The following is a 26,648-nucleotide window of genomic DNA, read 5'->3' on the forward strand; positions in this document are numbered from 1 at the left end:
AATCTCGAGGGTTTACAACTCCTTTAAGTGACACTTATCTTTTGCCACTGACACACAGAAGTTGCTTTACTAAAGGCAAATAGGCCGTTCACTTTGCAAGGGAATCTTTCCAAGGAGCTTAGTGAATGAGATAAAACTCTGCTGACTTCCCTCATTCAGTTATGTGCAAGTAAATATGCTGTTTAGTGGATATACTGAACTAGTTAGGCTGTTTTAATGTTTTTGTCCTTGCACGTAATTGGGTAGTCTTTGCTAAATGAAACTCTACCACATTCACTAAGTTCTGAGATAAATTACCAATGCAAAGGGAAACTTCCTTGTCAAGTGAAATAAGCAGTTAGTAAATCAACCCCATAAGCTTGATATGACAGTAAAGAAGCAGAAACAGCTGACTGCTGTAGTATGAGACCCCTTTCACACTGAGGCGCTTTGCAGGCGCTATAGCATTATAAATAGCGCCTGCAAAGCACCCTTAACCTCCCTGGCGGTATTCCCGAGTCTGGCTCGGGGTGGAATTTCAGAACCAAAAGCGGTAACCCCGAGCCAGACTCGGGATCTCATCGCAAGATCCAGGAAGAGCTTATTTACCTTGTCCCCTGGATCCTGCGATGTCTCCCCGCAGTGTGAGCAACTCGTCTTCCGCTCGAGTCATCACGGAGCCGGGCTCCATTCCCTGCAAGCGTTGCGACGCACGGGGATGGAGAACGGCACTAAATTCAAAAAGTGAAACACACACAATACATACAGTACACTGTAATCTTACAGATTACATTACTGTATGAAATTATTTCACATCCCTTTTGTCCCTAGTGGTTTCTCCAGTGTCCTGCATGCAGTTTTATATTATAAAAACTGTTCTTTCTGCCTGAAAACTGGAGATTGTCCATAACAACCAAAACCATCCCTTTACATCAAAAGGGGTTTCAGATCAGCTAGAAAACTGCAATAATAAATTAGAATCACTTGCAGAATTGAGCGATAGTGATTTGTGGGGAGATCCGTCATCAAACACTGAAAAGTAGTTACAGCAACAATTCTGCAACTGAGCAAATTTCAGTGTTTTTGATTTGATTACATTATTGAATAATTTTTATTATTATTATATTATTATTTGGTATAATTATTTATAATTATTTATTATATTATAATTTATGATTTTGTGTTTCAAACTTTATCATACCCGGGATGTCTACTAGACTCTTGTTTGGACAGATTTAAGTGAGTTATTCCTAAAAATTACAGGCCTACAATATAAAACGCCACATTTCCATGCAAAATAATTGTACCGCTTTCAGCATCAAAAATATGAAATAATCATACCGCCAGGGAGGTTAAACAACGGCTCCATTCACTCCAGTGTGAAAGCCCGAGGGCTTTCAAACAGGAGCGGTGCGCTGGCAGGGCGTCAGAAAAAGTCCTGCCAGCAGCTTCTTTGGAGCGCATTAGGAGCGGTGAACTCACCGCTCCTAAAGCGCCCCTGCCCATTGAAAACAGCACTGCTATATCGCCGGCAAAGCGCCGCTGCAGCTGTGTTTTGCGGGCGGATTTAACCCCTTTTAGGCCGCTAGCGGGGCCGAATAGCGCCGCTAAAACGACGGTAAAGCGGCGCTAAAAATAGCACCGCTTTACTGCTGATGCCCAGGGTCGCTCAGTGTGAAAGGGGTCTAAGAGCTATCTGATGTTGTAAAAATTTGACTACCTCCCTATAGTTTGTTTCCAACAAAATGTAGATGTTGACGACAACTGTCACCTTACAAGAGATTAGATGAGCCTTTAACCTCTTGTAGCTTCTCGCACAGTAAAGCCACAAAGTCCACTTAGCCAGTGATTTTCCCAATTTCCAATTACTTGTCTGATTTTGAAGAGAGGACTATTTTGAGGGGAGTATATTTTTTCCTTTAAGAAAAAAGGGGTAGAAAAACACAGCACGCCAAAGGAATTTCTATGGTTGCAATAATATCCATGAAATCTGTAGATTGTCTTTAGTTTTGTACAGTAACCATGTTATGAAGACACTGAGTAACTGGGAGATATGCCAAACACTGTTCCTTACAAACACAGTATATATCTAGATATGTCACACAGCCAGAGGATGATCAAGTGCAGAATTATCTGTACTAAAGCACACTTAACATAATCAAGCAAATTTAACCATCGTGGCGACTTTAGTGAGATGGAAGCAGTACATAAACCATCTTCACTGGATTGTTTTAATGATTTCAGTTTTCAATAGTTGTAATTGTTGCACTAATATTTCATCGCCAGGAACCATCTTTATACAGCATCACAGCAAAATCAAGATCTACAGTATATTTAAACACATCTAGTATAACTATCCAAAGGCACCGCTCAGAGATGTGAGGTCAGTAGTATCAGTAGTATCTAGTATCAGAGCCAGATACACACAGGTTACATACACCGTGAACATTAGAGCGAGAGCAATAATACTAGCACTAGACCTCCTCTGTAACTCTAAACATGTAAACTGTAAAAAAATATGGAGATTTTTAAGTACTGAAGTTCGGGGCCATTCCACAAGTGTGACATGAAGGTAAAAAACCTTCAGTATGCAGATCCCCCTGCAGCCTCCCAATACTTATCCAAGCTCGATCTTGATCCAGCGATGTGCACGAGCACGGTTGCTTTCCTGGCTCTCTGCCTCATTGGCTCAGAGGCATCAACGAGAGCCATAGGCTTCCACTTCTGTCACTCACAGTCAGTAAGGAGGGAGCAGGACACACAGAGCGGGGGTCGAGCAGGCATGAGTGCCCTCATAGCAAGCCGCTTGCTATGGTGGGCAATTGGCAGGGGAAGGAGCCCAGAGCTTCAGCGGGGGAACCCGAGAAGAGGAGGATCAGGACTGCTTTGTGCAAAACACTTACACAGAGCAGGTAAGTATAACATGTTCGTTATTAAAGAAAAAAAAAGCCTTTAGTATCACTTTAAGCTGAACTATAAAATCTAACCTGTTGTATATGGGTCATCATACTTTCCACACCATTGCAACACTTTGTGCTATTACTAGATCTGATTACTTCATTTTCATGAAGGTAATATTTTTGGCATATGCTACTAATATAACTAAAGGTTGTCATAAGCAGCAGATGATCGTGCCTATGAGTACATTAGGCTTATAGTATATTAAACCGTTTATGTTAAAATTTTAACTAATCAACATTAACTATTTTTAATACTTATGCTGCTAGCATTAGTATGTGGATATTAGGGTATAGTAAATTTTTATTTGTTTTAAACTTTTTTTTTTACATTTCTTCAGTTGCTTCCTGGTTTCACTCTGAAAACTATAACAGGTTTAGGCAAAGTCTACTGGTGCAAGTTAAAAAAAGATATAATAAAATAAAGCACAGTAGCAAAATAAGCAATAACGCATTACTTTATAAAAGAGCAGGAATCTGTGTGTTGAAAAGTAGCAATGATATCTTTTAGCCCACTAAAGTAAAAGTAAATTAAATGATATCACTGTAGTCCATTACAATTAGTAAAAATATAAAGCAAACAAAGTAATTAGGCATTTGTCAAATATGTCGGAAAAGCAATATGGAAACATGTAAGTGAAATATGAAGTCCTAACATCTTTAAGCTAATTCAGATCTCACCAGTCTAGGTAAACAGAGAGACCTCTGATATACCTGGAGGCACCTCTCGGCAAAGTCTACTTGACATCTGTGCTGCAGTGAACAAGAGTGGGCTGTGCAATAAGGAACTGTCACTCGGGAGAGAGTTGTGTACATTCCACAGTATACAATGCTCTAATTGACCACTGACAGCTGAGGCCTGGGACAGCGTCATTGCTTCAGGGTTGTATAACTAGCTAATTGTATGTCATATGCTGAATAGGCACGCCAAAGTTAAGGATGGAGGTTGTTTCCGGAAAAAGAAATGTCAAAACAAAGCAAAGTTTGGAATTTGGAGAAGTGTGAAAATAATATATTTGTAGTTTGACTATCTCCAATAAAACATAATGTATAATCTATAGAACAGTGCAATAGGAAAAGGCAAAATATATATTTTTTTATTTCAAGGACGGGTTATAACCCCTCTCAGTTATTTTTGATTGCCATCTGTGTCTCATAAGGAAGATTTCCCTTTACTTCCTGTCCCATAGCCAAAACAAGAAGTGAGAGAATCCCGGGGTGTCACCCAGGTCACCAGAACTTTAGTTCCCATTGGAAGATTTCTGCTCTGTTATTGTTCTGATGTCAACCCAAAATTTTGGATTTTCTTTTACTTTCACTAATAACGGTAAACAGGATAAATAAAGAGGGTGAATCTCCCTAACAGGGGCACAGAAAGCAATAAAAACTGACAGGTGTTCTAATCCCTCTCCACTCTATCCAAAACTACAAAAAAAAAGAGTGTGGCCTTCAGTTACACATTAATGTTTGAGAGTTAGGTATTCTTTTGGAAGGGAAAAAGCAGCATACTAACTTGTCACTGCACTGAAATATGGTGCAGGTTATTAAAACTTGTACAACAGAACCCAACAACAAAGCTATGGACCTGAGTGCTTACTGCAGATATTACAACATTTATGACCTAAGACAAACCAGCCCCATGTCATACTAGTAAACAATGTATTTGTCTCTGCTGTCAAGGATCTTAGAGGAAGCTTCAATCGTAAAGGGCAATGAACTAGATGCAAGACCATTTACGCCCCTCACGCTACTCATTGGCTGCTATAGCAGTCATGCTGTCCGTTGAAAGGCTGCCAACATTGAATTATTATGTACTAGGAGACAAGCTTAGTCTCAATGACGAGAATACAAGGCTTAGGACCTACAGTATGTGAACAGGCTTTGGACACATGTCAAGGAATTAATTTGACACTGCGATCATTCAGACTTCAATGACAAACATTTTTGACTTGCAATTGACCTTCTTCAAGTGGCTTTTGCATTCCCATAGACTTGTATATGAATGCAAGACCCATCTGAAGTAAACCAAAACCCATCAACACAAGCTATAATACATAACATTAAGGATTAATGAGTAACAAGGTTAACAGCATACACCATTGTACTGTCAATTTGGAAAATTGTATAACTTGTTTTATTTGTATGCATGAGTAAAGCACCAAAAAATATCCATAAAAATGAATAAACATACTGAGTTAACCAAAGCCATAGAATATTAAATATCATAGACCCTGCTATTTGTATAGTGCCAAACAAGCAAATTAAGTTTACTGCATTGCAGATAGCAAAAGAAATTGTAATCAGAATTTCAAGACAACCTTTAGAGAAAATAGTTCTAAATACCAGTGCTTCCTACCTTTTAATCCAAACTTGGAATGTCTTCCAAACTTTAAGATGACCAGCATTATAACCAGACCAGTGCATACCAATGCTGCAATACCAACAACCACATAAACCTGCAAAACAAAACAAAATGTAAACAATGCAGATTTCCACAACTGAAAAATAATCCAAATCTTGACCAGCTGAATTCATTTTTTTAAATACTACATTACAATGCTAATTATATACAGATCACATGATAAAATAATGAATATGCTAACACGTTGGCATTTACATTATTATTATTAGTAGTAACTTAAATAAAAAAATAATTCCTCTTGGTGTAATTTTTTCTAGAACTGTTGGCTAACAGAAAGTTGTTGATAAAATTATATTATTTCTGATGACATTTTTACACTGCTATGCTCTATCAAACCTAAAGGTACTCATGTAAATGAGATAATCCAGCATAATGTATAGACCTAAAACAAGTCTAAGCATGTACACTTCTATACTGGAGCAGTAGGAGTGCAGTGCTGATGCGCCTCCTCAAGCAACTACCTCTCTCTCCCTCTATGCTGCATACATCACCAACCACATACAAATTCCAAAGGCAAGAATGAAAGGGATTGACTATGAAAATGAACTTAGCATTGGAAGCAAGGAACCCTAAGTAAGTTTCTCACATTCACCAGCAGGTTTGTATCAGAATCACCATGATGCACATAACAGGGAGTGGGATGGAGTGTTGCGCTACATCATGTATAAAACTGAACTACTTAGCAGCTAGGTTGTGTTTCCTACACCTTCCATATTTCTGCAGCAACCTCCAAAACCTCCCGGTCCACAGCCAAATCTCAGGCTCTTATGACAGGCAAAGCTTTAGTACTTCCCGAAAAACATTGTCCATATCTTATAGCCTCATTTGTAATCCTATTGGCCAGCAAGGCTGCTTATTATAGTGATAGGCCAATATTGTGAGGTTTAGCAGGAAGCTCAAACATTACCAAGAGAAGATTCAAAGACTTGTCAGAGCAGTCTGGCATTCGGCCATGACAGTGGGGTTTTGGAGGCTGCTGCAGGATTGGGCAAACACTTCTAGGGTTTCTAACCTAAACCCTGAAATGTGTTGTTCTGTGACACATACAGAATAACACATAAAAATGTCTTAGTTTACACATACTGTAATGCTGTCTTCATTCCCTTCATTAGAGACATCTGTAGAAGTGACTCCATTGCTATTGTCTGTGCTGGTTCCCCCAATATCATTAGAAGTTGTCTCGTAATCTTAAAACAGAGAGAGTGGGAAAGTTACTGTTAGAATACAACACTACTCAATAATTGCAGTACATTTAGCAGCATCAGTTACATTGGATGGATACATTGGATTGGAACAATGAACTGTATTGTTCATGGCACTGTACATACTATACACATATCTCACATTTACAAAGTTTATTACCATTCATCTACAGAATATTTGTGACACTTAAATAATACACTAGAAAGGTAAAGTGATATTAAACCCTCAGTTTTTAGTACTTTCACCAGCTGATTGAATCATTTACTAAGTATGCAGCTTCTTTATCTTCTAATCCTTGGCTATGTTCCTGATTAAGCTGGTGCCATGGCCACTGCCCCAGGTTTCCTATTTCAGTATGTCACCTTTTTCTTGCAGCATCCTATTTTCTTGCATACAGGGACTATAGTTGTGCCTTCCTACCCAGTGTGCACCAATAGAAACACACAGCCATATGGCTTAGGATGGTAAGGCACTCCCCTGTTCCTCCCTTCCTCATCCTTATCAAAGCTAACAGACCTGCTGGAGAATTCACTGCCCACTGTTAACTCTTTCCTGTAAAGCCAAGAAGTCCAGGGAAGCAGCACAGAGAGCAAGAGCCAACAACATTGAAAATTTTAAACTGCAAACTTTGGGGTAGGAATTTTAACACATAATTTACTGGGTAATGTTTATTTGATTGCGCTCAGTTTTTTAAAAGAGAAGTAAGACTAAAGCTTTACATGAGTGCACTTACTTGTGCTCTAATGGGACAGAGAATCAGCAGACAGTGGGCTAAGGTCTACTGTGGGCTGACTTTGCAGAGATTCAGGCTCTAGAAGGATCTAAAACCATATTGTTGGGATCCACCCAGATGCTAATTGGTAGCTGGCTAAGAGCCAAAGCTAGTACATTTTTGCCCTTTCCCCAGCCTAGCGCTCCAGTGAGCGCTGGAGAGACAGAGCAGAGAGCAGTGACTGACAGTCACCGCTCTCTGCTTAGAGCTGGCCAAGAACTGAGCAAACAGCTGTCATGTGATCGCTCAGTTCTCAGGCTTCGTGCCAGTGAGGGACATCTGCAGCACCACATCGATGCTGCAGCATGGAGGTGAGCATGTAGGTTTGTTTTTTAACAATCCCAAGCTACCCCTTCAAGCTAAAAATTGCTGAGGGTTCACTACTACTTGAAAGAGTCTGTAAATGAATGCGTGACTCTTTCAAAGCTAAAAACTGTGCATATGTTTAAAACTAGTTATGGAGGGAAGACAATTCAGTAGCTTAGGATGGTACAAGAGGGAATATACTATAAAATATTTTATGTATATCCATATTAATGGTCATCTCTAATGACATGCTTGGCTCGGCTGATACTACCAAAATCAAACAGATTGCCTACAACAAGTAAAATCAGTGGCCGTTAATTGGGATTGACTAGTAACTGGTGCATTTCAGTATGTACAGAGGAGAACTTTTTTGTGAAAAACAACGTATAATAAAAAAAAATAGTCAATATTAATGAGTTATTGCACTGTGTGGGTTAGTCAGTCACTGCATGTATACAATTTAAAGAGAACACCAGATTACATGCTGAATTGTATCTGACAATATACCTTTCATGACATATCTGGAAGAGACTTACTTAATGTTATGTGCTCACTGCTCAGTTTACAATGCACAAGTCTGAACAGCATTGAAAGGGAGGAATAAAATACGCAATAAACACTTATGTCCTAGCACAAATGGAAAACTGTAAATCATTATGCTTTAATGTCATGATGCATTTATATAATTTATTCCACTGTGTCTATGAGAAAGTAGTTTGACAACAGGCAAGGTTCCAAATGTAGCCAAACAAAATCTAGACTTTTTCTGAGGCAAAAGCATGAACTAAAGTACAGTGGATGGCTTTTAAAATCCAATGAAGGGATACAAATGCTCCCAAGGGTACATTAAGGATCTGTAAAGCATTGATGATGGTACAGTGCAATGATTTTGGGGTTGCTGCCATGATGACAATTTGTTTAACCTTCCAAAGTCTGAAGAATTATTCTAATAAACACATTTAAAGGGTTGCTCCACTTTCACTAAAAACAAAATGAAAGCAAATATTTTTCCCTGGAACATTTTTATCAATAGAGTTATCTTTCCTAGAAGCTCAGGAAGAGTTTTTATTCAGTGCTAATAGCCACTATGACATTCTGCGTTGCATGACAAATGTAGAGAATACCTGCATAGTGGTACAAGTTCAAAACAATATTCTTTTATGGGAGCAAAAGGTGTAAGCATTTACATGATACAGAGACAGGTGAACATTACTCAGACACTAACAAGACACTGACTGCCCAAAAGCACTCTGGGACAGTGCTGAGCAATGAAAATGGTAGGGGGTGAGCAATTTTTGTATGAAAACAGGAAAAAGCAGGGAGCAATAAAAAGCAAACAAATGCTAAATTAAGCAATGATGAGAAGGGTATATGCACACAAAAAAAACAGGAAAAAGTCACCTTTCTAAAAAGTACATGCTATTTTAAATTCCATAAAGGTAACTGTGAGTGTCCAAAGAAAGTTTAAAGGAAGACTAACAAGAAATCAAAATTACACACAGGGGGTACATTTTATAAGTCCTTAATGTTTTTTTTAGCCACAGCTAAATTGTCAGATATGCCATTAAACACTGCCTTTAGGATAACATGTGTTTTCTCCATACTGGGCAAAGCAACAGATTTACTTGGCTGCTATCTTTCCCAACTACACATCATTAACTACCCTTTGCTAACCCACCACTCCGACCATAAGAATAAGGCTGGCTATACATTACACAATTTTCATATTCAATTTACTTTAGATTTACCTTCAACTATTTAGTGCAAGAGCCTGCTGATTACACACAAAATTTAACGTGTTTAGGTTTGACCTCCTATTATATAGTTTTGGTAAATCTAATGGAAAATTGTACAAGAAAATTGAATACTATATGGCCAGCCTAAGAGAGGATGTCCTGTGTGAGCTCACCTCTTGGAGCCTACATAGGGCTGAGAACTCTCTCCTGCCCACTGTGAAAGGACTGGATGCCTCAGAGACCAATCACTAAAGAACAATGTTGTTACATAGGAGGAAAGGTAATGAGTCCCATCACAGGGCCCCAGAAGTCAAACGGAGAGGTGGGAAGTGAAGGAAAGGTGATAAGTTTAGCTGCATGGACCAAGCACAGGTTCAGTTTGAAGCTCTTGGGGTATCAAAGGAGCAATAATTCACTTTTTAATAGAGATTTACTCCCTTTCATGAATACCATAACAAGATGGAAATGACTATTTCAATTTTTTTGTTTAAGTCTACATAAACTGCATAAAGATATCATGCATCCTAGGCACACCTGAATGATGATACTCACTTGAGTTTTTCTCCTTGAACTACAGTTTCTCACAAAAGTGAGTACGCCCCTCACATTTTTGTAAATATTTTATTATAACTTTTCATGTGACAACACTTTGGCAGCACAGTGGTGTAGTGGTTAGCACTCTCACCTTGCAGCAATAGAGTCGCTGGTTCGAATCCCAACCACGACACTACCTGCCTGGAGTTTGCATGTTCTCCCTGTGCCTGTGTGGGTCCGGTTTCCTCCCACACTCCAAAGATATGCTGGTAGATTTATTGGCTTCTGTCCAAAAATTGGCCCTGGTGTATGGGTGTAAGTCGGGGACCTTAGATTGCAGACCCCTTGGGGACGTGTGTGGAGCGCTGCGTAGATTGATGGTGCTACATGGGTACCCTAAATATATATAAAAAAAAATATATATATAGGGGATGGGATGCAATGTGCAGGGATGGGGACAATTGTGGGTGCTCACCCAGGTTGAACTGGATGGACTGGTGTCTTTATTCAATCTTACTATGTAACTATGTAACTATATAACACTGAAGAAATTACACTTTACTACAATGTAAAGTAGTGAGTGTACAGCTTGTACAACAGTGTAAATTTCCTGCTCAGAATAACTCAACACACAGCCATTAATGTCTAAACCGCTGGCAACAAAAGTGAGTACACTCCTAAGTGAAAATGTCCAAATTGGATCCAATTAGCCGTTTTCCCAGACCATATGCCGCACACTGCATCAAATTAGTCTGCATGGCTGTTGTCCCAGAAGGAAGCCTCTTCTAAAGATGGTGCACAAGAAAGCCTGCAGTTTGCTGAAGACAACCAGACTAAGGACGTGGATTACTGGAACCATGTCCCGTGGTCTGATGAGACCAAGATTAACTTATTTGGTTCAGATGGTGTCAAGCATGTGTTGCGGCAACCTGGTGAGGAGTACAAAGACAAGTGTGTCTTGCCTACAGTCCAGCATTGTGGTGGGAGTGTCATGGTCTGGGGCTGCATGAGTACTGCCGCCACTGTTGAGCTACAGTTCATTGAGGGAACCATGAATGCCAACATGTACTGTGACATACTGAAGCAGAGCATGATCCCCTCCCTTCGGAGACTGGGCCACAGGACAGTACATGATAACGACTCCAAACACATATCCAAGACGACCACTGCCTTGCTAAAGAAGCTGAGGGTATAGGTGATGGACTGGCCAAGCATGTCTCCAGACCTAAACCCTATTGAGAATCTGTGGGGCATTCTCAAACGGAAGGTCTCTAACATCCACCAGCTCTGTGATGTTGTCATGGAGGAGTGGAAGAGGACTCCAGTGGCAACCTGTGACGCTCTCATGAACTTCATGCCCAAGAGGGTTAAGGCAGTGCTGGAAAATAATGGTGGCCACATAAAATATTGACACTTTGGGCCCAATTTGGACATTTTCACTTAGTGGTGTACTCACTTTTGTTGCCGGCGGTTTAAAGATATAATAAAATACTTTTGTGAGATACTGTATGTACTTTTCCACCGCAAAGACCACCAATCATGAGAAATCAAGATGGCTTTATGTTTCATAAACTAGGAAGACCCTGACTTCTTTCAACATTCCTTGCAACCCCCTGTGATTATCTTACTAAATGTATCCGCCAGTTTACAGGGAAGAACAGAATAAGGATATAAGATAGGCAAGGGCTATCAAAATCTATACATTTTAACATTTTTGTCATGCCCCGTCTAATCGCAATGCCCTAGGAATGAGATTATGACTTCCTCATGGTATATAAAGCGCTATACCTAGCTGAATTTTTTGTCAGGGCATTTATACAATTTTCAGATACAGCATATTGATAAACGTCTGTTTTTATTTACATAATAAAATATGGGCTAAAATATAGAAATTCACATTTTTGTTGGCATTGTACATAAACATATTGCATAACAGGTTTAACAGCTGTTTTTGCTGTGTTGTTTTATATTGATCTTACTTTTAAAGCTAGAGCTGTTTTCACATGACAGAGGGTGCAGGCACAGATGTAGGGATTCATTTTTTTAAAGAGCTAAAGCTAAAGAGTGTCTATTATGCTGTCTGCCATAGTCTACCTGACTTATACTGATTGGCTCAGTGGATTATTTCAGGGCCCCAAATGAGTATTAGCCCAAGTTGCTCTTTGAAGCATACACTCAAAAAAGGGGATCACTGAGAGCTTTGTTGCTTTGTTTCATACACAGTGATATGCTGGTCTTTTAAGATACAAAAAAAAAACTTTGGGAAAAAATTATTTCCCAAATCATTGGACGCGCCTATGCCAAAAACTGAACATGTAATTATCCAGTGTAAATAAATATCTTCTAAAAAAAAAACAAAGATAGTTTTAGTGGAATATACCAGTTAATAGACTAGCATGAACTTAGCTTTTACCTTATTGCTCTAAATGGAACAGATAAATATTTTCTGCCTCTCCTGAGTAAATACTGGCTTATTGCCAGAGTTTACTTTTGTGTCTTCTGACCCAAAAGGAAGTCAGATGAAAGATGGTGGCAGCTGGAAAAGAGAGAATGGAGAACAAAGAAAAAAAAATTGGTGACACACGGATCATTTGATCACATGTGGATAAATATCCAAAAATGTATTTGAAACTCTATATAAAGCAAAGCCAGGATTGCAAAATTTGTGGCAAGTCTACTTTAACTCACCTTTCTATAAACCTGTGTGCAGACCACTGAAACAGTATTCAAAAAGGTATACCAGGGCAACAAAGCCATTAATGTAAAGGCTGAAGTTTTTTTTTAACTTAATGCATTCTCTACATCAAGGTATTGCCAGCTCCCCAGATACTTACGTGAGCCTGATCTCGATCCAGCGCTGTGCCCGAGAGCAGCAGTGCTGCTCTCTCTCTCCTCATTGGACTCAGTGAGAGCAGTGGGATTCATTGGCTCCCACTGCTGTCAATCAAATCCAGTGGCAAAGTGGAGGGGGAAGGGCCGAGCCACGCTGTGTGTGTCTATAGACAAACACACAGCCTGGCTCGGGATCACGCATTTGCCCCTATAGGAAGCGGCTTCCTATGGTGGCATAGATTAGGAGGAGCCAGAAGTGCCAGCGGAGGACCCAAGAAGAGAATCGGGGCTGCTTTGTGCAAAACCATTGCACAGGGCAGTTAAGTATGATTTTGTTATTAAAAAAAAATACCTTTACAATTATTTTAAATGCTATATGTTTTAATATACATTACCAAAGAAAACACAGCAAACATCACATAAACCCCTTTCATGTTTCATATTAATTTCAATTAACAGAAACTTGGAAAACTATCTAAAGCAGTGTTCAAAAGGCATTCTAGCCCATAGAAGTAAACTAACTTTGATGTCAAATCAAACTTGATATCTTGGGATTAAATTTATGCTGGATCAGAAGCGAAATTTCCCAGCAGTAGAACAAATGCTTTCTGCTGAAGCTTTACAAGATGAGAATTTTTACTGTGCCAATAGTTTTTTTTTTTAACATATTAGATATTCCAATAGTAATAAAAAAGAACAATCCTAAGAAAACACACCACAGACGCACTACACTGTCTGCAGTGAGACTCTATCTAAATACATTCTATTCAAGTTCCTGAGAATTTTTAACTGACACTATTATATAGACTTCCAAATAACCTGGATGTTCCTAAAATCATATACAGTTATTATAGACTACATATAGAGACACTTTGCTACTATTGGGTTGATTTACTAAAGGCAAATAGACTGTGCACCTTGCAAGCACTGCTGCACTCATTTTGCTCAGAGCTTAGCAAATGTGGTTAAGCTCTGTTGATTCCCCTATCATCGAAACATAAACCAGCAAAAATGTTTTTTTTTTTTTTTTTCCCCTTGTACCTGATTGGGTATTCTTCACATTTACATTTACTTTTTTAAGAAAAAAAAGAGTGCATCTGTACTTGCAAAGTGCACCCCTATGAGTTATGTTAAAATAAAGTATTTAGTAAGTTTTTAGTTTTATAACAAAGTTTAAAGATATAAATCATTAATTTTAGCATCTCACTTTTTCTTGAAGTCCTCCTACTTTAAAGTATACCTAAAGTCACATTATATTTAATCCTTTAGAAGGTTTCCTCTCTATTCCTGACCATTCTAGATGTACATTAAGTAAGGAGATTCTTTAATACATTTTCAACCTTTCACCAGCCATGAGATTGACTTTTGTAGTCATTCTGTGCACACTACTCTATTTACTATCCAGACACAGTTAAATCACTAGAATCAGAGAAAATGAATGTCGATTTCCAGCTTAAAGCAATTTAAACCCTCAGTATTTTAGACACTTTCAGCAGGTCATTTAAAGCAGCGCTTCATGCATTTTTTTCATTTCTCACAGCCCCACTACATGGGTTACCTGCTTATTTTGTCTAGGGGCGCACCGAAAGGGTATACTTACCCAATTCTTTGATCCTCCGGAAAACCCACTCCCCATGTCCAGAGGTGGACTGTTCCTGCCATGCTGATGTCCAGAGCCTATGGGCGTGATGACATCAGAAACAGTCCATTCACAAGACGGCTACTGTGCGGGGTGGCAGGAGCAGCAGGGACCAGTCTTGTGCTCGGAGGATCAGAGTATTAGGTAAGTATATCTGCACTCTGAAATCCCCTAGACAAAAACAAGCAGTTAACCCATGCAGTGCAGGCACAGCCCCACGACATGGGAGAATGTTTTTTTTTAATGCCTGGAGTTCTTTTTTAAACCTATTGAGTATGCAGCCTCTTTATCTTTACATCTTTGCCTCTGTTTCAGTTTAAGCTGGTGCTATCACTGCTGCAGGGTGACTCGTTTTTCTTGCTGCATCCTATGGAGTTAACCTTGTATGCAAGGACTAGTGTTGTGTCTCACCACACAGTGTGCATCAATAGAAACACACAGCCTAGATTGGCGGGGCACTCCCCTGCCCCCACCCCACCCCCTCCCCCCACCTTATTACCTTCACCAAGCTAACAAACTGTCAACTGTTAACCCTTTCCTGTGAAAACTGAGAAGCAGGGAAGCAGGAGCCAGCAGCATTAAAACGTTGTAAACTGCAAGTGCTGGGGTAAGAATTTTAACACATAGTTTACTGGGGAATGTTCATGTTACTATGCTTAATGTATTAAGCTAAAAACGCTGAGGATTTAATAATACTTTAGACATCACATGTTTATAGGCAAAGGAATGAGAATAAATACCAGGGATTTTTTTTAGTGGGAATGTGGGGGAACGCAGTTCCACCACCTCCAGCACTGAATGTGTTCTATGACAAGGTGTGCTGGAGGGTCAATTGATGCTGACTGCTGGGGGATCTATTGTCACTGGGGATCTATTTTTTTTGTGGGGGTCTATTGTTGCTGGGGTGGTATTTTGTTGCGGGGGGTCCATTGTTGCTGGGTGGAGGTCTGTCGTTGTGTGTAGGGGGATCAATTGTTGCCATGGTGGGGTCTGTTGCTGCTTGGGTGGGGTCTATCAAATTCCATACAATTTAGTAGCATACTTGGTTCTGTACTCTCTAAAAGGAGCGGTACTGGGAGGTGGGTAGGGGGTGGAGCCAAGAGACAGTGTTCAGAGGTGGGTAGGGGGGCAGAGACGAAGGATGACTCATAAGGGGGGAGTTCCTGCACCTACTCTCTGAGAAAAAAAAGCCCTGATAAATACACTTGTCAGACATAAGAGGCCAATTTATTTTAAGCGAGTGCAGTATGACACCAAATTATGCATACTACTGATCAGTCCAAAATAAAAAAAAAAGAGAAATGACAATGTGAAAAGTGCAATAACCAACAGCATCCAAGATTTTACCATTTATCATTACTGAGCATTTAGAATTATAAAAGCTGATTCCTGGTTACTATAGGATACTGTGCTTTGCACAAAGTTTTTTGCCTTATTAAAGTGAACCTTTCACTTCTCCAAACATATAAGCAAAATTGTACTTTCACAGTCTGCTCCACCAGCTGTTTCAAACCCACTCCTTTGTTTCCCAAAAGTTACAGCCCAAGTATAATAAAAATGCATGGTAACCTATCTCTCCCTTCCAGGTACTGGCTTACGAATCCTGCTGTCATAGAAAGAGTAAAGGTGTCTTTGATGGGTAAGCTATTGCTAATAGCCTAGGTCAGTGATGGCGAACCTTGGCACCCCAGATGTTTTGAGACTACATTTCCCATGATGCTTATGCAATCTGCAGTGTAGTTGAGCATCAAGGGAAATGTACTTCCAAAACATCTGGGGTGCCAAGGTTCCCCATTACTGGCCTACGTTATCCTTCTCTACGCTGTGCAAATAGCAATATGGCAGAGAACATGAAGAGGTGCAGCGCTTATTAAATAAACGTCCAATAAGTAATTTAAAGTTCCTGAAGAGCCAAAACACTTCTTGAGATGAATACTGGTATGCTGGATAGAAAAAGTTATCACCAACACCCAATAGTACTCACTCTTACCCTAAATCAAAGGGATTTGCACAGTGGATGGTCAAATGATAGAAACAGCGATCATCACATGCAGATAAAACCACTCCGCCAAAGGTATGCTGATCAATGCACAGATATGGATATCAATACTCTAATCTCGCCATAGACCACCAGGAAGACCAATGAATGGACCTCACCTCAGTACTGGCAATGGTCTGGCTCTCCATGGGCAGGGGAGAACCTCTGATCTCTGCTCTTAGACTGTGGGTAAATGCAGCCGGGTGAGAGCAATATGGCAGAGCCTAATGGTGAAAACATTGGATCTCAGGAGGCATATAGGAAGGGCATTTGTTTATTGATATAATACACTTTGTTACATTTTGACAGCAATTTTTTTACACATTGGCAAAGCTTTTCCTCCTAAAGGGGAAGTTCCCCTTCATGTCCCCCCTTCCTCTTTTGGAACTTTTTTTTTCTGGTGGCAGCAGATCGCCTAGTCTATTTTACTTGAATTTCAGCACCCCATCCCCCCTTCCCTGCCTGCAGCCTTCAGGAATATGTCACAGCTTCCAGCAGGCTACAGACTATTTACACAGCGCAGTGTGACTTGCCAAAACACTTCTTGAGATGAATACTGGTATGCTGGATAGAAAAAGCTATCACCAACACCCAATAGTACTCACTCTTACCCTAAATCAAAGGGATTTGCACAGTGGATGGTCAAATGATAGAAACAGCGATCATCACAAGCAGATAAAACCACTCCGCCAAAGGTATGCTGATCAATGCACAGATATGGATATCAATACACTAATCTCACCATAGACCACCAGGAAGACCAATGAATGGACCTCACCTCAGTACTGGTAATGGTCTGGCTCTCCATGGGCAGGGGAGAACCTCTGATCTCTGCTCTTAGACTGTGGGTAAATGCAGCCGGGTGAGAGCAATATGGCAGAGCCTAATGGTGAAAACATTGGATCTCAGGAGGCATATAGGTAGGGCATTTGTTTATTGATATAATACACTTAGTTACATTTTGACAGCAATTTTTTTACACATTGGCAAAGCTTTTCCTCCTAAAGGGGAAGTTTCCCTTCATGTCCCCCCTTCTTCTTTTGGAACTTTTTTTTTTCTGGTGGCAGCAGATCGCCTAGTCTATTTTACTTGAATTTCAGCACCCCATCCCCCCTTCCTTGCCTGCAGACTTCAGGAATATGTCACAGCTTCCAGCAGGCTACAGACTATTCACACAGCGCAGTGCGACTCGCCAAAACACTTCTTGAGATGAATACTGGTATGCTGGATAGAAAAAGCTATCACCAACACCCAATAGTACTCACTTTTACCCTAAATCAAAGGGATTTGCACAGTGGATGGTCAAATGATAGAAACAGCGATCATCACAAGCAGATAAAACCACTCCGCCAAAGGTATGCTGATCAATGCACAGATATGGATATCAATACTCTAATCTCACCATAGACCACCAGGAAGACCAATGAATGGACCTCACCTCAGTACTGGTAATGATCTGGCTCTCCATGGGCAGGGGAGAAGCTCTGATCTCTGCTCTTAGACTGTGAGTAAATGCAGCCGGGGGAGAGCAATATGGCAGAGCCTTATGGTGAAAACATTGGATCTCAGGAGGCATATAGGAAGGGCATTTGTTTATTGATATAATACACTTAGTTACATTTTGACAGCAATTTTTTTACACATTGGCAAAGCTTTTCCTCCTAAAGGGGAAGTTCCGCTTCATGTCCCCCCTTCTTCTTTTGGAATTATTTTTTCTGGTGACAGCAGATCGCCTAGCCTATTTTACTTGAATTTCAGCACCCCATCCCTCCTTCCCTGCCTGCAGCCTTCAGGAATATGTCACAGCTTCCAGCAGGCTACAGACTATTCACACAGTGCAGTGCGACTCGCTTGGAAGCTGCAAGGATTCACAGCCAGGAACCCAAAGACCGGCGAAGAACTAGTGAGTGAAAAATCGCTTTAAGCAAGTCTATTTTCCTTTTTGAAGACCTGCATAGTTTCCTTACTCTATTTAAGCTTGGTGGTTTGCATAATTAATTATCCCTAAGTGAAGACCAAACTCAGATTAAGACTCATACATCAACCACATTGGGTCCCATGCTAAATTTGGGAGTACTATATTAAGGATAGGGGTGGACACATTGCAAAGTTAACTCTACAATCTTCCATCTTCAAAATGTCCATTGAGTGCTGGATATCATCACATCAATCGCTCTTGACTCAGAGATTATAGATGCTGATGCTCACTAGTGAATTTCAGATCTTGCAAGCCATCTAAATTCAGTATATGAAGTAAATTGCTTGGGTGTCAAAGGGAATAGCATGTACAGTGACCATGACAATTACTCCATGGTTCATAACTAATCACAAGCACGAAACAGCAACAACAGAAGCACAAAATAATATATCTGATGAAATATGATATTGAAATGGTATGGCTATTTGTTGCTATTTATTGCATTTCTAATGATGTGTTTTCTAGCAACTAAATGAAAAAGTTAATTATATGTTAATTCCCACTCACCCACCCAGCTCACAATAGAAATAATACATTATATGTACCATAAAATCCAGGGTCAGTATTTGGGCCACCTAAAACACAAAAACAAAAAAAAGAACAAAGAGAACATATGTGAGAATAATCTCATGTTGTACTGTATTTTATTTTACTTTTTCTTATCAATATAAAGCATCTATGAATATGTGGCCACATGGCCACTCATGACGCCAGTAATATATGTTTATATTACTAATGAGCATCGGAATTCCATTAAATTATTCATGTTTCAGTTGTCTCAGAAAGGAAATATTCTTTTTGCAAGGCCGTTTTCTAAACTTTTCCTTTTCTCCTCTGGCTTTGGAAATCAGTAAAATACACACACAGGAAGAATCACTAAATTTAGAACTTCTGTGTGCTTTCCTCTAGGAAAACTGGGGTACTCCTCATCATAGAGGTGGTGCCTGGCAATATATGAATATATATATATATATATATATATATATATATATATATATATATATATATATTACAAAGGTTCGCCTAAACCAAGGATAATTTAGTTTCTTCACAAAGGTATGTGGCAAATCAATAAAAAGCAACAATGGAGCAGTAGCAGCAGCAGCAGCAGCACAATAACAGCAACCACAACAACTACAGTCAATTTAATTGCAGTGACATAAAGGCAATTAACACAGAACAAACACATTTCTTATTGTTTGCTTTTATTTAGTTAGGCAAACAGTAGTAATTGGCAAAAGGCAACAATCAGATATTATATTTCACTTGGGTCACCATACTTAAGTAAAATCTGGTTGCTAACTGCACATTGTAGCACCTTGTGCTTAAGACAAAGATGGAAGATGCCATTGCTGACCATTCCTTCTGAAAATTATAGGCTGCCATCCACGGTGATTCACTTATTTCAATTACTAAAGAGGTAAAAATTGATCATTTAACTTAGAAGCTGTTTGGACTGCAGTCATGTGGAAAGAAAAATCTTTTTTAAAATTCCCTTGCATGTGATCTGGTATATACAATTTGAACACAGCAATAACATATTCACTAAACTACTTGAGCATTCACTTTGTTATGTATTGTAAACACTGTTCACCTATTAGTAGATCAATCATTTTCACTCAAGCTTGCCATAGGTCGAAATGTGGCTGATTCAGTAGAAACTGGACGATTTTTGATCCATCTATGGCCATTCCTGTTCATGGGAAGTTGATCTAATGATCGACTTCCCATGAACAGGTTTGTTGGAAAATTTGTGTTCGATCAGTGCTGCAGCCTATAGGCTGCAGTGCTGATCAGTTTATTATGACAGTGGAGGAGATCCCACTGTTAAACTACAACAACATAGCTGGGAGGATTCCCCCATTACCTCACTTGTGTGGATGGGGAGATCTGTTCAGTTTTTCTTGATCAGTCCACTGGCTGGTTGAAAAGAAATAAGTCATGTATGGCCAGCTTTACTGACCTGAGACAACAGTACAGATACTAGGGGCTGACTTTATATTTTTTGCCACCCTAGGCTAAGGCTTCATGTATACTTTTGCCAAATTTTTCATTTTCCCGCGACCAGCAGTCAAAATGTTCCTATCCTGATCGCGATTTATTTTGCTTTCAAAAGAGGGAAGTTGAGGGAGGTTGAACCTCATCTAACCGCAGCAGCTCCTGAACTCTGCTAAAGGCCTATGTGTACATTGCAACATAAGCTCTTATGGAGTTGAGTTTAGGAGCTTTGGGAAGAAAAACGCCAAAAGCTCCAAAACTCAAGTTTAGGAGCTGCTGGTGTACATGAAGCCTAACTGTCTATGTTCAGCTTCCTTCTGGTCAAATGACTAGCCATAGTTCACACTAAAGCCTATTACACACGATCAGAAAATCGGACGAAAAATACCACTTTCTGGAGCGATCATACGATAATCTGATCGTTAGTACACAGCTTTTGAGAGACAATCACAGCAGTTCATACAAAATTATCTGAAGGGACAACGCAAAAAAATGTCTCGTATGATACTAGATCGATAAATTTTCGTTCAATCGGTACAGTATTTGTACAATTGGAAGAGCAAGACCATGCATGCTTGGAAATTAAAGAATATATTACAATACTATACAACACATTACATCACTTCCGATGTTGTATTCTGTCCTACGAGAATTTTTGTAAGCTTAGTAACCTCTTCATTTTCGATTTGAGACTAGCTTGCAAAAAAGACCCCTCTTAAGAAAAAGTATTTCTTAACCTTTGTAACTACTGTTCCTAAACTAGTTATTTTAAAACATTGGAACTAACTGGTACCACCTAGTTTAGTTAAATGCATCAATAAAATTAACAATTTGAAAAATGCCAAGGAAAAGTTTTCCTTTTCCCTCTAAAGACGACATTTTACAAAAAAATAGGGTTCAACTGACTGCCCTTTACAAACATTTAAAAAAAATACTGTACACTGGAGGCAATGTGAAAAAAAATACCTATTCTGTAATAAAAGAATAACTATTTACTACCTCATCCATACCTTATATATATATTTATGTTTCTCCCCCTTTCTCCTCTTTTCCTTATCAGTCTGTTATCACCTATACATTAGTAATCTAAACTGTTTCAACAGTCATTGTAACTCTATATCCCCCCATCAGAACGGATGTGGGATTCCTCCCACTGTGCTAATGTAATCTGAAAGCGGGGAAACTTCCCAACTATCACAATACACTATAGCCAGTGGCGCTGATCAAGTGGTAAAAATCCGACAGGGTGATTGTACAGAAGTCAATTGGTAGATTGACCTCTATACATCCTCACTGCCCATACTCGGATTGAAATTGGGACAGTCCCTGCTGAACCGGACAAATTTCAGTCCATGTATGGCTGGCTTAACTCTTCTTGTACACCTTATATCTCAATAAAAAAAGAATATTAAAAACAAACCCTAATAAATAAATAATAAAAAAGACATCATAGCAAAACATTCCACTTCAAGCTGAAAGAAGATAGACTGGAAGAAATACTGCCTTCAATAGATCTAGAACTGACCACTAAAAAGGTAGGCAAACCATCACTCTATTGTGGTATCATCTTAGTTTTAGGTGTAAGGACCTAAAGTGGGTAAACAATCACTACACTATTCCACCAATAAAAATGCACATATTGATCAGGGGTACCAACAGATATCAACATTTGTGAGTGGCTATGTTCTGCCCTTGAAAACACTTCTTATACTTATTCAGTGTTCCTGATCTGCATACATGTTCCTGACTGATACAGAAAAGAACAAAGCTAGAGGTTTAGTGTAGCAGTCTGGCGACTAGCATTTTCAGAAGGAACTCAACAGTGGCGAATTCTGTAATTCTCTCATTAGATGTATACTATATAAAAAAGTTTTAATGGTATATTTAGCATTAATATATGGAAAATGTTTTACTGTTACAGTGCATAAAAAAGTCAAATGTAGACAAATATTGCATCAGAGAATTTGAACACTTATGTTGTCTTTGACTAATCATACAGAATTAGAGAAAAGGGTAGCATAGGACTCCCACTGACCTATATATATATAAGAAAAAACACTTCTAAAGCAAACAAAAGCCCATCGACATAGGCACTATTAATAAAGAGCAGTGATTACTGCGTGTATGTCGGTTTGGGGCAATGAGGTGTCGTTTTTTTATGTAAAATATTAAGTATGAACCAGCTCAATTGAAGTGTGATAAATCTTATGAAAACTTAAATTGTAGGTAAACCATATTAATTAACTTGTCTTATTTGCTACCTTTTGGTTTGTTAAATATACCATAGGAAGCATGTTGTTAAAGGAAAAGATCCATAAGCCACACATTATGAAGTAGACCCATGTGCATGAAGTGAGATGAATGGCAGCCTCAGCCCGGACTCCAGCCAGGCTACGACTCCAATGCATTTCGCTCTGCCCCATGGAGCTCAATCATAGGGCTGAGGTTGGCATTCATCTCACTTCATGCACATGGGTCTGCTTCATGATGTGCAGCTTCTAGACCTTTTCTTTTGACATTGCTGCAGCTTGGAGTTGGGGCAAGCTCCCTGTCCCTGCCTGCACTCACAGCAGTGTAGTTGGACTCCCTCTACCTGAGGGGCACCTAATGTTTTGTCTTTTTGGGTCAAAGGAAGCATGTTGTTATATGTGTTCTATCAATGCAAAATATACCTATTGATCATGTCAGAAACTCGGAGCTGATCTGTATCTAGTACTCCCCACCTGTGTTGTCTCAAATAGCTTTCCCAGTCATTATCTTGGCACTACTGAATGATTAGCCTTTATGTTTTGGAAATGGGGGGGTAGGTGGGTCTCAGTTGTTTGGCAAGAGACAACTGGGCAGGACTAAAAAAATATCAGTCCAAATTCAGGCTGGAGCCCAAGCCTGAATTTGGAGTTGAGTGCATTTCTGACAGATTAACAGGTATTTTTTCTGTGCTTGCAGGGTCTATAAACGGATTAGATTTGGGGAAATGTGCATATATTAAACAGGGGTCTCAAACTGGCGGCCCTCCAGTCGTTGCAAAACTACAAGTCTCATGAGGCATTGCAAGGCTGACAGTTACAAGCATGACTCCCACAGGCAGAGGCATGATGGGACTTGTAGTTTCACAACAGCTGGAGGGCCATCAGTTTGAGACCCCTGTATTAAAGAGACTGAGTACTGCATATATATATATATATATATATATATATATATATATATACAACCCCTGGCAAAAATTATGGAATCACCAGTCCCTGAGGATGTTCCTTCAGTTGTTTATTGTTGTAGAAAAAAAAGCAGATCACAGACATGGCCAAAAACTAAAGGCATTTCAAATGGCAACTTTCTGGCTTTAGGAAACACTAAAAGAAATCAAGAAAAATAATTGTGGTGGCCAGTAACAGTTAGATTTATAGAACAAGCACAGGGAATAAATTATGGAATCACTCAATTCTGAGGAAAAAATTATGGAATCATGAAAAACAAACAAAATAACACTCCAACACATCACTAGTACTTTGTTGCACCACCTCTGGCTTTTATAACTGCCTGCAGTCTCTGAGGCATTGACTTAATGAGTGATAAACAGTACTCTTCATCAATCTGGCTCCAGCCTTCTCTGATTGCTGTTGCCAAATCATCTTTGCAGGTTGGAGCCTTGTCATGGACCATTTTCTTTAATTTCCACCACAGATTTTCAATTGGATTGAGATCCGGACTGTTTGCAGGCCATGACATTGACCTTATGTGTCTTTCTTCAAGGAGTTTTTTCACAGTTTTTCCTCTATGGCAAGATGCATTATCATCTTGATAAATGATTTCATCATCCCCAAACATCCTTTCAATAGATGGGATAAGAAAAGTGTCCAAAATGTAAACCTATGCATTTATTGAAGATTTAATGACAGCCATCTCCCCAGTGCCTTTACCTGACATGCAGCCCCATATCATAATTGACTGTGGAAATTTGCATGTTTTCTTCAGACAGTCGTCTGCATAAATCTCATTGGAACGGCACCAAACAAAAGTTCCAGCATCATCACCTTGCCCAATGCAGATTCGAGATTCATCACTGAATATGACTTTCATCCAATCATCCACAGTCCACAATTGCCTTTCCTTAGCCCATTGTAACCTTGTTTTTTTGTGTTTAGGTGTTAGAGATGGCTTTCTTTTAGCTTTTCTGTATGTAAATCCCATTTCCTTTAGGCGGTTTCTTACAGTTCGTTCACAGATGTTGACTCCAGTTTCCTCCCATTTGTTCCTCATTTGTTTTGTTGTACATTTTCTGTTTTCAAGGCATATTGCTTTAAGTTTTCTGTCTTGACGCTTTGATGTCTTCCTTGGTCTACCAGTATGCTTGCCTTTAACCACCTTCCCATGTTGTTTGTATTTGGTCCATGTTTTAGACACAGCCGACTGTGAACAACCAACATCTTGTGCAACACTGCGTGATGATTTACCCTCTTTACCTACATACTAACAAGCAGATTTAATCTGATGCAGGTGTTAGTGTTTGTAATGAAAATTTACAGGGTGATTCCATAATTTTTTCCTCAGAATTGAGTGATTCCATAATTTATTCCCTGTGCTTGTTCTATAAATCTAACTGTTACTGGCCACCACAATTATTTTTCTTGATTTCCTTTAGTGTTTCTTAAAGTCAGAAAGTTGCCATTTGAAATGCCTTTAGTTTTTGGCCATGTCTGTGATCTGCTTTTTTCTACAACAATAAACAACTGAAGGAACATCCTCAGGGACTGGTGATTCCATAATTTTTGCCAAGGGTTGTATATATATATATATATATATATATAGATATATATAGATATATAAATATCTATATATATATGTTGTGACATGCACTTTCAATCTTTTGTTGGGTTTGAAATGCAACAATTGTAAAGAGAAGGAAAAAATAAACACTTAAACTAGGAAGATAGGCTGATACATTGAGAGCAATTTGCTAATGACAGGCGTTAAAGCAAGACAAAGTACCAAGTGTAGGGAAGAGCTATTAAATTAGGTTGGGATAGAATGTACTGCTAAGTGTACATTAATTATAGCATATAGGAAAAATCAAGAGAGGCACTAATCAAAAGGTTTAAATTTGGATGCCAAGAACTGAGTTACATGGAAGTACATTTTAGAATTGAAAACTGCAGCATACAAATTCCTTACTGAGCTAATAGTCACTGCAGGATCTCAGTAAGGATGTCCAGTTAAAATGTTTTATTTCTTTCATGCAGACATGCAATGTTTTCTGAGAGAATATCATGTTGGCATGAAGTTGTTGGAATGAAAAGCTCTCATGTTACCCAATTCAAAAATGATGAGAAATTAGGAAATTAAGAACAGCCAGCAACCATTTAACATATACCTTTAGTTAATATGTCTGAAAAAATATACATTAGCAATATTCTGGAAAGTAATGCAAAGAATACCCATTATGGCCAATCGGGTTTCAATTTACTGAAGTCTTTACAGTCCAACAAGGATTTCTGATTAGCTTCTCTGGGTTATTGGACTTTGCATATACTGTAGTCATTGCTCATCATTGGCTTACTGAACAGTTGTGTCAGTCAAGCACCTCTAGCAAATAATTCAACTTAAATACTGTACATATGAAGCTTATGTACTGCCTATATATTTTCAACTTAAGATATGCACTACAATGGCTGGAGTTCATTTTAATATACAAGAACAGTAAAACAGATATACATTAATTAAATCCTAATTAAATCCTGTTAAAATACCACAATATTAATAGAGTTGGTGCCCCAACAACCAATTATTTTTTTTCAGTTATCATTTTACTAGTGCTCTTACTACTTATGACAGTAAGTCATGGATAATGCATTTACAATTCTATTCTTACTATCCTATCCTTCCTTCCATCCTTTCTATCATATCTTATATCCTACCAACTGTGTTATATTATTAAACAGAAAGTGGACAGAAACACAGCCACTTACTGGGAACACAGGTACATGTTTCCCTCTGTTCCCCTTTCAACTTACAACTCCTGGGCCTGTTCCAATCACTGCAACAGCCATCCCGTGTCTGCTGTGCCCACTCCACGCTCCTCCCTGCTCTGTTTGCTGCGTCTACTGTACCTCCCCTCCCCACTTTTTACTATGTGCCCTCTCCACTCCCTTCCCCATCATGGTCACCCAGCACATATGCCTACACAGTGCAGGATTGTTGTCAGACTGATAGCTTAATCCATCACATTATACTGGGAGATCGGCTTTTCTGTGTAATGT

General features: G+C 39.2%; 1 protein-coding gene across 3 annotated transcripts in view; it reads right to left on the reverse strand.

The window, feature by feature from the left end:
• The window catches only part of NTRK2 (neurotrophic receptor tyrosine kinase 2), a 314,432-nt gene that overhangs the window by 213,185 nt on the left and 74,599 nt on the right, over nt 1-26,648 (reverse strand). For 2 of the 3 annotated variants that reach the window (XM_073633556.1, XM_073633547.1), the window contains exons 10-12: nt 18,942-18,971; nt 6,442-6,545; nt 5,293-5,392 (exon numbers count right to left, since the gene is read on the reverse strand). In XM_073633556.1, coding sequence (XP_073489657.1) covers nt 5,293-5,392; nt 6,442-6,545; nt 18,942-18,971 — 234 coding nt within the window. The remainder of the gene's footprint in view (nt 1-5,292; nt 5,393-6,441; nt 6,546-18,941; nt 18,972-26,648) is intronic. The other variant, XM_073633562.1, reaches the window with a different exon arrangement.

The sequence above is a fragment of the Aquarana catesbeiana genome, linkage group LG01, assembly GCF_042186555.1.
Source record: "Aquarana catesbeiana isolate 2022-GZ linkage group LG01, ASM4218655v1, whole genome shotgun sequence".
NCBI classification, from domain to species: domain Eukaryota; kingdom Metazoa; phylum Chordata; class Amphibia; order Anura; family Ranidae; genus Aquarana; species Aquarana catesbeiana.